We start from the raw sequence: 14,754 nt of genomic DNA, 5'->3' as shown, positions 1-14,754 counted from the left end.
GTCACGTTGTCTGGTTCAATTGCCAAGTCAAACTTGGTGGGTATATCACTGGAGATGGCAGAAAGGATACCTTCTTTGAGGTACGGTGGCGTAATGGTTAGCACTGGTGCCTCACAATGCCAGGGACCTGGGCTCAATCCCAGCCTTGGGTGACTGTGTGGAGTTTCAGGATTCTATTAAGATTAATGTGCAGGTTCAGTCAGCAGTTAGGAAGTCAAGTTCAATGTTAGCATTCATTTCTAGAGAGCTAGAATACAAGAGCAGGGATGTACTGCTGAGGCTGTATAAGGCTCTGGTCAGACCCCATTTGGAATATTGTGAGCAGTTTTGGGCCCCATATCTAAGGAAGAATGTGCTGGCCTTGGAGGGGCTTCAGAGGAGGTTCACAAGAATGATCCCAGGAATGAAGGGTTGAAGAGTCTGGGTCTATGCTCGATGGAGTTTAGAAAGATGAGGGGGGAATTGAAACTAACAGAATACTGAGGGGCCTCGGTAGAGTGGATGTGGAGAGGATGTTTCCACTTGTGGGAGAGACTGAAACTTGAGGGCACAACCTCAGAGTGAAGGGACGCTCCTTTAAAACTGAGATGAGGAGGAATTTATTCAGCCAGAGGGTGGTGAATCTGTGGAACTCACAGCCACAAAGGGCTCTGGAGGCCAGGTCATTGAGTATCTTTAAGACAGAGATAGATAGGTTCTTGATCAATAACGGGATCAAGGGCTAAGGGGAGAAGGCAGGAGAATGGGGATGAGAATCATATCAGCCATGATTGAATGGCAGAGCAAACTCGATGGGCTGAATGGCCTAATTCTGCTCCTATATCTTATGGTTTTATGGTCCCCGTTATCTGCGTGGGTTTCCTCCCACAGTCCAAAGATGTGCAGGTTAGGTTGATTGGCCATGGTAAATGACCCTTAGAGTTTCAAGATGTGTAGGTTAGGTGGATTAGCGTGGTAAATACATAGGATTACAGAGATAGGGTCTGGGTAAGATGCTCTGTTGGAGGGTCAGTGCAGAGTCAATGAGCCAAGTAGCCTCCTTCTGCACTGTAGGGATTCTATAGGATACTAAATAAAATTAAAAATAACTGACCCATCTATTGGTTGAGTGGATGGCACTCTCACCTCTAAGTCAGGAAGCTGTCCTTCCAGTCCCTCTCCAGAGACTGAAGCAAAAGGCCATCAGTCTTATTTCTCTGTGGTCTGATCATCTGCAAAGCTCTTGTTCAAATAACTTGGGAGTTGAACTTAATCTTCCCTCAGATCAGAGGGTTGGATAGCAGTGTAGGTCAAGGCAATTCTTAGAAGTTTAATACCACCTTTAGGCTCTGAATAGACCTTCAGGTAGCAACGGTGTCTCTGTCAGAATGTTCTGCATTTAAGTCGCAATCCGAGATCTGAATCCATAATCTAGGCTGACACTGCAGTGCAGTATTGAGAGAGGGCAGCATTGTTGGAGGTGCTGTTTTTCTGATGAGATGTGAAATCAAGACCCTACCAAGCCTCCAGGCAAATGGAAAAGATTCTATCGCACTTTTTGAAGATGAACACAACAGATTTTTCTGGTGTCCTGGCTGATAATTTACCCTCAACCAACATCATTAAAAACAAAGACGTTATGTGAGCTTTGATACATTGCTGCTTGCGGAATCTTGCTGTGCACAAATTGGCAGCAGTGTTCCTGACACGAAAGTCCCCCTCCGAGCCACACATCATGGGAATATATTGCCGTTCTTTCAGTGTTGTAGGATGGATGTTCTGGAACTCCCTCTCTAACAGCACTGTGGGTGCACCTATGTCACATGGACTGCAGCGGTTCCAGAAGGCAACTTTCCACCACCTTCTCAAGGGCAATTTGGGACTCGAGGGCGATTAGGGATGGCAATAAATGGTGGCCTCATGAACGACACCCGCATCCTGTGAAAGAATTAAAAAATTACAACGGTGACTACACCTTATTGATTCGAACTGCTGAGATGTCCCAAAGCCAGGAGAGTTGGGACTGAAATGCAAGAAATGCAAACGTTGACAATTGTATCATCGTTACTGTTCACTTATCCATTTGCTCTGGAAGAAATCCATTTGGCAATTTAATGAGATGGTTATTCGCCATTCCCCGAGGTTGATTTTGATTTGATTTGATTTATTATTGTCACATGTATTAGTATACAGTGAAAAGTATCGTTCCTTGCGTGCTGCACAGACAAAGCATACCGTTCATGGAGTACATAGGAGAGAAGGAAAGGAGAGGGTGCAGAATGTAGTGTTACAGTCATAGCTAGGGTGTAGAGAAAGATCAACTTAATATAAGGTAGGTCCATTCAAAAGTCTGATGGCAGCAGGGAAGAAGCTGTTCTTGAGTCAGCTGGTACGTGATCTCAGACTTTTGTATCTTTTTCCTGATGGAAGAAGATTGAAGAGAATATGTCAGGGGTGCGTGGGGTCCTTGATTATGCTGACTGCTTTTCCGAGGCAGCGGGAAGTGTATACAGAGTCAATTGATGGGAGGTTGGTTTGTGTGATGGACTGGGCTTCGTTAACAACCCTTTATAGCTTCTTGTGGTCTTGGTCAGAGCAGGAGCCATACCAAGCTGTGATACATCCGGAAAGGATGTTTTCTATGGCGCATTTGTAAAGGTTGGTGTGAGTCATAGCAGACATGCCGAATTTCCTTAGTCTCCTGAGAAAGTAGAAGCGTTTGGTGGGCTTTCTTAACTATAGCGTTGGCATGGGGGGACCAGGACAAGTTGTTGGTGATCTGGACACCTAGAAATGTGAAACTCTCGACCATTTCCACTTCATCCCCGTTGATGTAGACAGAGGCAAGTCCTCCGCTACACTTTCTGAAGTTGATGACTATCGTCTTGGCCTGGACATTGTAATGGATTGCCAAGAAGTGTTAGATTGGCTCAACCAAGAATCATAGAACAATATAACACAGAAGGAAGCTTTATGGCCCATCTCTCCTGTGCTGGCTTTGTAGAAGGACTACTTCCAAAGGGTTGGGGGGCGGCAAGATGGCACAGTGGTTAGCACTGCTGCCTCACAATGCCAGGGATTCGGGTTCAATTCCTGGCTTGGTTCACTGTCTGTGTGGAGTTTGCACATTCTCCCCATGTCTGGGTGGGTTTCCTCCGGGTGCTCCGGTTTCCTCCCACACTCCAAGGATGTATGGGTTAGATTGATTGGCCATGCTAAATTGCCCCTTATGTCAGGGGGACTAATGGGTAAAATACTTGGGGTAATGGGGATCGGGCCTGGGTGGTACTGTTGTCAATGCAGGCTCAATGGGCCTGAAAGAACAAAGAACAATACAGCACAGGAACAGGCCCTTTGGCCCTCCAAGCCTGCGCTGCTCATGTGCCCACGAGACCATTCTTTTGTATCCCTCTATTCCCAGTCTGTTCATGTGGTTATCTGGATAAGTCTTAAACGATCCCAGAGTGTCCGCCTCAATCACCTTGCTTGGCAGTGCATTCCAGGCCCCCACCACCCTCTGTGTAAAATACGTCTCCCTGACTTCCTCCTGCAGTCCTCCTGCAATACATAGGGCAAGATTTTAACTCGCCCCCTCAAGTCCGGAAAATCCCACCCAAGGTCAACGGACCGTTGCATGGTCCGCCGTAATTTTTGTCCTGCCCGCTACGATTCCTGTGGTGGGCGGGACGGGAAAGCTCCGCCCATAGTCTTGACAAGGCCGGGAAAGGGAAAAACGTGAGCATTGAGGAAAAGAAACATTGTGCTTAACTACATGCTAAAGAAGCGTGAGTCATGTCCCTCATCCCCTGTCACTTGCAAGTGTTAAAATCTGAATTTCAATTTCGATTTCCAACGAGGTTGGTATGAGTTTTATCCGGAGGGAGGGTGGAATGTAACAAGGAAAGAATTTGACTGCAGCAGCCAGATATCGGACGGAATCCAGAATAATCCACAGATATCAGCCTCCGGCTTGGAATTTCTATACTCTGTTTATCAATACGTGAGTTCTCAGCAGTTGAGTGAAGAAACAGTGGAAAGTCCCAATTGGCAATGTAAGCAAGACCAGAAGGTTTTGGTAGGGTGAAAATGTTACTGTCGGTTCACCAGTGGATAGGTGGCAGCTCAGGACAGCTAGAAACCTCTACAAGGTCCCATTTTACTTGGTTCTTGCTTCGTTGTCCAGCAATATTCAAGGTAACAGAACATGTAACGACACCGCCTTCCCTTCCTTAACGCCTCCTGTCCTCACTTGAAAGGAAATTTGAAACGCTTCCACTTATATTTGACCTGGAAGCAATGACAGTGAGGAAAACTTGGCATTGCTTTAAAATGTTTGAGGAATCGGTAATTGTTTCTAAATATGCCTAAGAAGGACTTTAAGAGTTTGAATCACTTGTGAAGTGTCCAATTATAATTTTTTTTTCCGGATAGTAAGGAATACCAGTCCATGTGACACGGCGACCCTTGACCTGGAAGTAGAACCAACAGAAGGAAGGAAGAAAGTTAACAATACGGAAGCCATGTGGCAGACACAAGGAGGAATGGGAAGAGCTGGAGAAACGGATTTCTCAGCAGTTGGAAAGCACATTTAGGACTGCCACTGCTGTATCTTTCACTTCTGAGTGATTTAATTCCCAGAATAAGCCCAAACGTGTGCAGGCAAATGGAGGTCCAACAGATCCACTTTACCACAACTGTCGGGATCCAAGAGTTCAGAAGGTTCTGGGAAAAAAAAGACCCATGATTGCACGGATGGAAGAATATTTATATCTGCAGAGAGTCAGCTGAATCTTTGAAGGAAGAGGACTGGAATTCTACTTGGAAGAAGAAGGGGCAGCACGTTGGCACAGTGGTTAGCACTGCAGCCTCATAGCGCCAGAGACCCGGGTTCAATTCCGGCCTCGGGTGACTGTCCGTGTGGAGTTTTCACGTTCTCCTCGTGTCTGCCATGGGTTTCCTCTGGATGCTCCGGTTTCCTCCCACACTCCAAAGATGTGCGGGTCAGGTGGATTGGCCGGGTTAAATTGCCCCTTCGTGTCCCAGGATGTGTAGGTTAGGGGGGTTAGCGGGGTAAATACTTAGGGTTACGGGGAACAGGTCTGGGTGGGATTGCCCCTTAGTGTCAGGGGGATTACGTGGGGTTACGGGGATAGAGCCTGGGTGGGATTGACGTCAGTGCAGACTCGATGGGCCGAATGGCATCCTTCTGCACTGTAGGGATTCTATGATTCTAAGAACTATGTGGCTGAAACTGGGATCATTCAGTCAGGATGGACTATCCAGCAAATCAGTGGGATATTCTTTGTTGTATCTGCTAATCCATGCATGAGTTATGGTTTGTACTAACCATGGTTTGCCTGCTAATTTATGTTTAAATAACATTGATTCTGATTTGTGTCAAAGTATAAGTTACAAGGAGTAAAAGTCATGTTGGTAATTTCTTCATTTGGGGTTCTTCAGTGAGTTTGGTTATTTTGATTAAAGGAATCCCCATGAGGAGCAGAACAATATATCACTTCACACAAACACTGGATTGCAACCAATGAAGTAATCTTAAAATAGTCACTTTTGTAATGCAGGAAACATGGCAACCAATTTTATGCACAGCAAGCTCCCACAAACAACATTATAATGACTAGATAATCTCTTTTGTGATGTTGAATGAGGGAGAAATATCAGCCCGGCCCGAGGGCTTTATTATTTCAAAATGGCGCCATTGGATCTTTTACCAGAGCAGGCTGATGGGGCCTTTGTGTAATGCCTCGTCCAAGAGGCAACACTTGCCTCCGCACAGCGCTCCCTCAGTGCTGCACCAGAGTGCCAGCCTTGCTTTTTGTGCTCAGGTCCTGGAGTGACACTTTTAAAAAATTAACTCGTGGGACATAGGTGTTGCTGGCTAGGCCAGCATTTATTGCCCATTCCTAGTTGCCCTTGAGAAGGTGGTAGTGAGCCGCCTTTTTTGAAACACTGCAGTCCACGTGCCGTAGGTTGACCCACAATGCTGGTCACAATTGAGTGGCTGGCTAGGCCATTTCAGAGGGCAGTTGAGAGTCAACCACATTGCTGTGGCTCTGGAGTCACATGTAGGCCAGACCAGGTAAGGACGGCAGATTTCCTTCCTTAAAGGACATTAGTGAATCAGATGAGTTTTTCTGACAATCGACAATGGTTTTATGGTCATCCATAGATTCTTAATTCCAGATATTTTTTATTGAATTCAAATTCCACCATCTGCCATGGTGATCGAACCAGGTCCCCAGAACAATTTCTCAATTAATTGTCTAGCGATAATACCACTAGGCCATCACCTCCCACTTGAACCCAGAACATTGTGACTTAGAGGCAAAAGTGCTACCACGACTGATACGCTTGTCATCGACTCTGTGTGCACCCCCACTTCCTCCCCCCTCATGGTAACCGTGCACAGATTCAGTCAATGTGTTCTGACTGGGATAACCGTGGGATGTCAGTTGGGGTCAGTATCAATTCTGGCGGTCCCATTCTGCCAGGCAGTGCAGCAGAGACTAAGATCCTGAGATGCGAGGTGTCCTGCTACAGGAACCGATCACAGGGCAATTAGTGGCGTGGGTCAGTTGAGTGTTGCAAGATGGTTGCTTCAAGCCTAGTCCAGTGTCTTGGAATTCATTATCTAAACTGACACTTAATCCTGTCCAGGGTAGTACATTGTCAGAATTGCTATCCTGTATTGTGAGATGTTAAACCAGGGTTTTTGTCTGTTGATTTCAGTGCTTTAGATAGAGCTAAAGGCATCATTGCATAATCTGAAAACTTGTGTGGAGATCTATTTCTGTCCTGCACAGTTAACATTATTCAAAACAGATCATTGACCATTCATATCTTCACTGATGGTGGGACGTGCTCTGAATGAAATGAGTCTTTCATTCGCCCACATAGGGACTGCATGCTGAAGTGCGTACAGATGAGAAATGCTTGGGGAAGCCTGTGATAGAAAAGAACAAACTTGAATTTCGATAGCGCCTTTCACATCCCCCGGGCAATGCAAGGGGAGGGATTTTCTGACCGTGCTCGTCCCAAGTCCGGAAAATTCCGCCCACGGTCAACGGACCTTTTGCATGGTCTGTGCCCTGCCCACTACGATTCCCATGGAGAGCGGGAGGGGAAAATTCTGTCCAAAGTGTTTCGCAGCCAATGTTGGGGTCAGTTTAGCTCAGTTGGCTGGACAACCGGTTAGTGATGCAGAACAATGCCAATAGTGAAGGTTCAATTCCCATACCGGCTGGGGTTATTCATGAAGGCCCACCTGAGGTGTGGTGATCCTCAGGTTAAATCAGCCTATGGTCACCTGGCCTATGATGGCTTTTTGGGGCAATACAGTGGCACAGTGGTTAGCACTGCTGCCTCACAGCACCAGGGACCCGGGTTCGATTCCCGGCTTGGGTCACTGTCTGTGTGGAGTCTTCACGTCCTCCCCGTGTCGGCGTGGGTTTCCTCGGGGTGCTCCAGTTTCCTCCCACAGTCCAAAGATGTGTGGGTTAGGTGGATTGGCCATGCTAAATTGACCCTAGTGTCAGGGAGATTAGCAGGGTAAATATGTGGGGTTATGGGAATAGGGCCTGGGTGGGATTGTTGTCAGTGCAGACTCGATGGGCTGAATGGCCTCCTTCTGCACTGTAGGGATTCTATGATTCTAAGTACCTTTGAATTGTCACCATTGATGGAATGTGGAGAAACATGGTCGTTAATTATCCTGTGCTAAACCCACAAACAGTGAAGTAAATAAGCAGATAATTTGGCAGCGTGGTGTTGATCGAGTCAATGCATGGGAGGGGGGAGGGAGGGGATATCTTTGTGCAATACTGTAAAGTAGGCACTGACAATTTGCCAGCCCATTTCACATCTATTCCTGTTTGTATTTCCATTGCTGCCATGGCTACTGGAGGCTAAGAATTGAAATATTTCACCTCCTGTCTGCCCAAAGCTTGTCTGCCATCTACAAGACACAAGTCAGGAGTGTGCTGGAATATTCTCCACTTGTCTGGATGGGTGCAACTCCAACAACAAGCTTGACACCATCCAGGACAAAATAGCCCACTTGATTGTCATCTCCCCCATCACCTTCAACATGCACTGCCTCCACTACCATCAAACAGTGGCAGCTTGTGTACTATTTATAAGATGCACTGCAGGAACCCACCAAGGCTCCTTCGACAGCATCTTCCAAACCCACTGCCACTTAGAAGGACAAGGGCAGCAGACACATGGGAACACCACCACCTGCAAGTTCCCCTCCAATACTCACCATCCTGACTTAGGAATATATCGCCTTTCCTCCATTGCTGTGGAGTCAAAATCCCATAACTTCTAACCAAACTGCTCTATGGGATTTATTTCAGTAAGGATATTAAGGGTGACTTAAATAAGGTAAGTAAATGGAGTTAAAGTATATGTCAGCCATAATGTGGATATGTGGAGAAGTGGGGTGAGGGGGGTGGGGGGGTTGGGGGGGATTGATGCCTTTTGTTAGGAAGAACATGGAAACATGGAGGGTCCAGAGGAGGTTCACGTGAATGATCCCAGGAATGAAAAGCTTGATGCATGAGGAGCATTTGAGGACTCTGGGTCTGTTCCCAATGGAGTTTAAAAGGATGAGGGGGAATCTCATTAGAATACTGAAAGGCCCAGATAGAGTGGACGTAGGGAAGATGTTTCCATTAGTAGGAGAAACTAGGATCCAAGGGCACAGCCTCAGAGCAAAGGGACAACCCTTTAGAACCGAGATGAGGAGGAATTTCTTCAGCCAGAGGGTGGTGAGTCTGTGGAATTCATTGCCACAGAAGACTGTGGAAGCCAGGGCATTGAGTATATTTAAGACAGAGATAGATAGGTTCTTGATTGGTCAGGGGATCAAAGGTTACGGGCTAAAGTTGGGAGAATGGGATTGAGAAAATTATCAGTCATGATTGGATGGCAGAGCAGACTTGATGGGCTGAATGGCCTAATTCTGCTCCAATATCTTATGGTCTTACAAAAGACAATGTAGAACAAGGGATAAAATTCTCAGAAGGGGTGCAGGAGCAGAGGGAGCTGGGTGTATATGTGCATAGATCATTGAAGGTGGCAGGACAGGTGGAGAGAGCAGTTAATAAAGCATGTATTAAAAGGGGCATAGAGTACAAGAGCAAGTAGATCACGCTGAATTCATACAAGACACTAGTTTGACCTCAGCTGGAATATTGTGTACAGTTCTGGGCGCCACACAATAGGAAGGATGTAAATTCATTGTAGAGAGTGCTGGACAGAGTAGATCGGGAGAAACTGTTCCCACTCATAAAAGGATCAAGAATGAGAGGGCACAGACTTATATTTCTTATTTTTAAAACTTATTCTGTGGGATGTGGGCGTCACTGGCTATACCAGCTTTTATTGCCCATTCCTAGTTGCCCTTGAGAAGGTGGTGGTGAGCTGCTTTCTTGAACAACTGCAGTCCCTGAGGTGTAGGTCACCTACAGTACTGTTAGGGTGAAAGTTCCAGGATTTTGACCCAGCGATAGTGAAAGAATGGCGATGTATTTCCAAGTCAAGATAGTGTGTGGCTTGGAGGGGAACTTGCAGGCGGTGGTGTTCCAGGTATCTGCTGCCCTTGTCCTTCTAGGTGGTAGTGGTCATGGGTTTGGAAGTTGCTGCCTAAGGAACCTTAGTGAGTCGCTGCAGGGCATCTTGTAGATGGTACACACTGTTGCTACTGAGCGTCAGTGGTGGAGGGATTGAATGTTGTGGAAGGGGTTGCAATCAAGCAGGCTGCTTTGTCCTGGATGGTGTCAAGCTTCTTGAGTGTTATTGGAGCTGCACCCATCCAGGCAAGTGGAGAGTATTCCAGATTTGCAAAAGAAGCAAATGTGATGTGAGAAAAAACTTATTTCAAGCGAGTGGTTCACGTCTGGAGTGTTCTGCCTCAAAGTGTGGTGGAGGCAGGTTCAATTGAGGCATTTAAGATGGCATTAGATGATTATTTGAATAAAGGTACAGGTGTACGGGGAAGGGGCAGGAGAATGGCACAGAGCCACAATGCTCCTTTGGGGAGCTGGTGCAGACATGTTGAGCCAAATGGCCTCCTTCTGCACTGTAACATATCTGTGATTCTGTGAATTTAAAACAACAGGGGGAGAGGCTCAGAAGACTCAGTGGTTTATTCTTGTTATGTTCTTATAACTGCAGTGGTTCACATAGGTGGCTCACCACCATCTCCTCCTGGGCAGCAAGAGATGAGAAATAAATCATAAGACATAAAACATAGGAGCAGAATTAGGCCACTCGGCCCATCAATCCGCCATTCAATCATGGCTGATATTTTTCAATAAAAAGAATCTGGAATTAAAAAATCTACTGATGACCATGAAACCATTGTCGATTGTCGGAAAAACCCATCTGGTTGACTAATGTCCTTTAGGGAAGGAAATCTGCCTTCCTTACCTGGTCTGGCCTACATGTGACTCCAGAGCCACAGCAATGTGGTTGACTCTCAACTGCCCTCGGGCAGCGAGGGATAGGCAATAAATGCTGGCCAGCCAGCGACGCCCATGTCCCACGAATGAATTTTAAAAACTTCCATTGTCCTTCTGTTCATCTCTGACCAGAATCTGCCAGACCTGCTGAGTTTTGCCACAATTTTGTGTTTTATTTCTAATTTTCAGCTGTACGGAAACATTTATTTCTTAACCATTCATGGGATGTGTGCATTGCTGGCAAGGCCAGCCTTTGTTGCCGACCTCTCATTGGCCTTGAGGTAAATGCTGTCTCTTTTGGCAGGTTGATTTGAAATGTAAATTCTGTCGTTGTCATGTGTACGACCTCAACAAAAGGTAAACCTTATTATCTCGCCTTTCACTGCATCGAATCGCGACCCTGTCTGCACGATAAGTTTGCTCCTTCAGGGCCATCTTCTTTCAATTCTACCATTAACTTCCCACTAACATCAACAGCATTGTCACCCATTCCCACTCCTCCACTTGCAGTTCCTGCCTCTGATCAAGTTACAAAGACCAGATCCAGTTTAAAGTTTTATTTATTAATGTCACTAACAGGCTTACATTAACACTGCAATGAAGTTCCTGTGAAGTTCCCCTCATCGCCACATTCTGGCACCTGTTCAGGTACACTGAGAGAGAATTTAGCATGGCCAATGCACCTAAACAACACGTCTTTTGCAGTGTGAGAGGAAACCGGAGCACCCGGAGGAAACCCACGCAGATACGGGGAGAATGTGCAGACTCCACACAGACAGTAACCCAAGTCGGGAATTGAACCTGGGTCTCTGGTGCTGTGAGATAGCAGTGCTAACCATTGTGCCACCATGCCACCACTTGGCTGGGAGGTGGTGGTTGGGGCTGGGAAAATAGGGTGGCTCCCAGACGTATTCCGGCTCTGGCAAATTTCCCAGGAGCAGGCTGCCCGTACAGATGGTAGGCTGGTAATTAAGACAGTTAAGGCCTCAATCATTCATTTTCATGAAGGGAGTCAATTTTCCTGGCCTTACCAGTGATGCCCCTCCATCCCTAGAAAGAGTTAGGAAACCCATCAAACAGTTGTCTTTTTATCCGGTGTCGGGTTTGCCATGGCAGAATAGATCGTTGAGTTTCTTTCAGTTGTGTCCTATCAAGAGCCAAGCAATGCATTGGAGGCAGCTTGGCAGCTGAATGTCCGAGCAAGACCACTGAGGCCTTTTGTCCATTTGCAGGCAGTAGTTCCCAATGTTGGTGTATCCCCAGGCAGAATTCATGGTGTTACAACCATCTCCTAACTACTTTGAGTCATAGGAGTCATAGAGGTTTACAGCATGGAAACAGGCCCTTCGGCCCATCTTGTCCATGCTACCCTTTTTTTTAAACCCCTAAGCTAGTCCCAATTGCCCGCATTTGGCCCATATCCCTCTATACCCATCTTACCCATGTAACTGTCTGAAAGCTTTTTAAAAGACAAAATTGTACCCGCCTCTACTACTGCCTCTGGCAGCTTGTTCCAGACATTCACCAACCTCTGAGTGACAAAATTATCCCTCTAGACCCTTTTGTATCTCTCCCCTCTCACCTTAAACCTATGCCCTCTAGTTTTAGACTCCCCTCCCTTTGGGAAAAGATGTTGACTATCTACCTGATCTGTGCCCCTCATTATTTTATAGACCTCTGTAAGATCACTCCTAAGCCTTCTCTGCTCCAGAGAAAAAAGTCCCAGTCGATCCAGCCTCTCCTTATAACTCAAACCATCAAGTTCCGGTACTTGCTGTACCTACATATTAAACTTTGACGAATCATGCACTAGGGCACCCAGATTCCTCCCAGAATGCATGTTTGATGTTATTCGGTCAGAATTGACTGCTGGAGGAAAGATGCAAATTGTATTCACTTGATTATAAGGCCATTCCAGCCTTTGTGAAACATGGGACGCTCTGACCAAAGGCTGAACATTAGCCAACCTGCTAACTCAGTCAAGGCAATGTCGTTTGTTATTTTCCTTATTGGTGAGGAACAGCTTGAAGCCAAGTGAAGTATATTTCTTAATTTTGTTTATTAGTGTCACAAGTAGACTTATGTTAACATTGCAATGAAGTTACTGTGAAAATCCCCTAGTCACCACACACCGGCTCCTGTTCGGGTACACTGAGGGAGAATTTAGCATGGCCAATGCACCTAACCAGCACGTCTTTCGGATTGTGGGAGGAAACCGGAGCACCTGGAGGAAACCCATGCAGACATGGGGAGAACGTGCAGACTCCGCACAGACATTGACCCAAGCCGGGAATCGAACCCAGGTCCCCGACGCTGTGAGGCAGCAGCGCTAACCACTGTGCCGTCGTGCCACCCATTTAGCATTTGTTTACGTGGCATTTGACAACTGCTGGCTCAGTTGCTGTCTGTAAAATAATGCAACACTAAAGTGTTATCAATCCACCAACCAAAAGATTACAGGTATTGACGGGACGCAGAATATCCAGTTCAGTTCCTAAGGGGATATTACACTCCAGGCTATTGCATTGCAAAGTTACACACTGGGCAATGTCTGAAAGCCACGCGCTCAGGACTATTTATCACTTCAAACAGCAGAAATATCTCAGCCACAACCAGGAATTGTAACTAAACGATAGTAAAAGTTCAGTTCTCCACTGTCTCCTTTAGTGTGCCCTATGCTAGCCAGCTGGTCACTGGCGCCATGTCCAGGAAGGCAAGGCATCATGTGAGTCTAAACAGTGAATGATAACTTTCATTTCAACCCTAACGCAGTCCTGTCATTATCTGGTTCCTTACATGTCAATGTTTCTTGTTAAATATTTCTCATATTCACATGTGTACAGTGCCCTGGCTTCACATGTGCACATGCTCTTAGTGTTCACACATGTACATGTTCCTGGTGATCCTATGTATACATGTTCCTGGCAATCACATGCACCAATTCCTGTCATTCACATATGTATATGTTCCTGGCAATCACGTGCACAGGTTCCGGCCATTCACACATGTATATGTTTAGTGTTCACACGTCTACAGGTGAACATATGTGCATGTTCCTGGTGATCACATGTGTACAAGTTCTTGTCATTCACATGCTTAATGTTCACACATGTTCATGTTCCTGGTGAACACATGTGCATGTTCATGGTGATCGCGTGTATACAAATTCATGTCATTTTACACATATACATGCTCAGTGTTCACACATGAACATGCTCTTGGTGATCGCACATGTACAAGTTTCTGTCATTCACACATGTACATGCTTAGTGTTCACACATGAACATGCTCCTGGCGATCACACATGTACAAGTTCCTGTCATTCACACATGTACATGCTCCAACAGCAGTATTTGGAAATGATGAAGAGCAGGAACCCAGGCTGCCTTCTTCATCCAGGGACATTGAACTCAATGACAACCGCTGACTGTGTCCTTCTGAAGCCAGCTCATTCATGGTAGATCAGGAATTAAATCTACCTACAGCGTAGATGAGACTAACCTCCCCAATGGGCAGTAAATATATTTGACCGTTGAACCATACTGGCCTCTGACACATTTGTTTTCAGTGCTGTATTGAAAATGTCGAGGGCACATTTCTGGGTACTCACGTATTCGTCATAAGAATCTTCTTCTGGTGGGGGTGGAGGTCGATAGCCAGTTGCCCCGTGTCCTCCTCTGCTGCGTGGTGCTGGAGTCCCCCTCACTGGATGGGATAGAGAGGGGGCCCCACGTGCAACTGGCGTCCCCCTGGGCACTGGAATTCCTCGTCCTGGAAGGAGAGCACTGGTACGTCCCCTAAAAGAATGCAGAATGTTGACATTTAATAAATCATCTTGGGGTGTGGGGCCATTGGATTGGATTCATTGTCCATGGCTGGTTAATCTGAGAAGATGGGCTTTCTTCGTGGATTAATGGTCATGATTTGGTACTTCTGGAGGGGCTTTTAGAAGGGCGGTACGTGTTAGTGTGGGACTGGAGTCACATGGAAGTCAGACTGGGCAGATTTCATTCTCCAAAGTGACATTTGAGAGCCAGTTGGGGTTTTTAATAATCCAACAGCTTCATGGACACTTTCACGAACACCCAGGCCACGATTCTCCCATCGCGACTTGCAACGTTTCTGTTGGGTCGGGGTGGGAGATGCGCATCGCCAGCCTTGTACCAGGATTTGCACATGCACAGGGAACGCATGCGCATCTCCCAGAGCCGGCGAACAGTCGCCGGTCAGACCACGCTGGAAACCGGCGGGAAGGCAGGTAAGCGATTTGAATCTTTTAAAAATGTATTTT

The 14,754-nt window shown here is 46.4% G+C and overlaps 1 protein-coding gene across 3 annotated transcripts in view; it reads right to left on the bottom strand.

Annotated features, from left to right (window-relative positions):
• Positions 1–14,754, bottom strand: part of LOC144494164 (KH domain-containing, RNA-binding, signal transduction-associated protein 2-like) — a 586,631-nt gene that overhangs the window by 229,126 nt on the left and 342,751 nt on the right. The window contains exons 7-8 of one of the 3 annotated variants that reach the window (XM_078213769.1): positions 14,070–14,248; positions 10,816–10,826 (exon numbers count right to left, since the gene is read on the bottom strand). In XM_078213769.1, the coding sequence (XP_078069895.1) occupies positions 10,816–10,826; positions 14,070–14,248 (190 nt within the window). Of the gene's footprint in view, positions 1–10,815; positions 10,827–14,069; positions 14,261–14,754 lie in introns of all 3 variants that reach the window. The other 2 variants (XM_078213766.1, XM_078213768.1) reach the window with 2 other exon arrangements.

The sequence above is a fragment of the Mustelus asterias genome, chromosome 5 (genome assembly GCF_964213995.1).
Source record: "Mustelus asterias chromosome 5, sMusAst1.hap1.1, whole genome shotgun sequence".
Lineage (NCBI taxonomy): Eukaryota > Metazoa > Chordata > Chondrichthyes > Carcharhiniformes > Triakidae > Mustelus > Mustelus asterias.
Note: the sequence above shows the minus strand (reverse complement) of the source record. Positions and strands in the feature narration are given on the sequence as shown.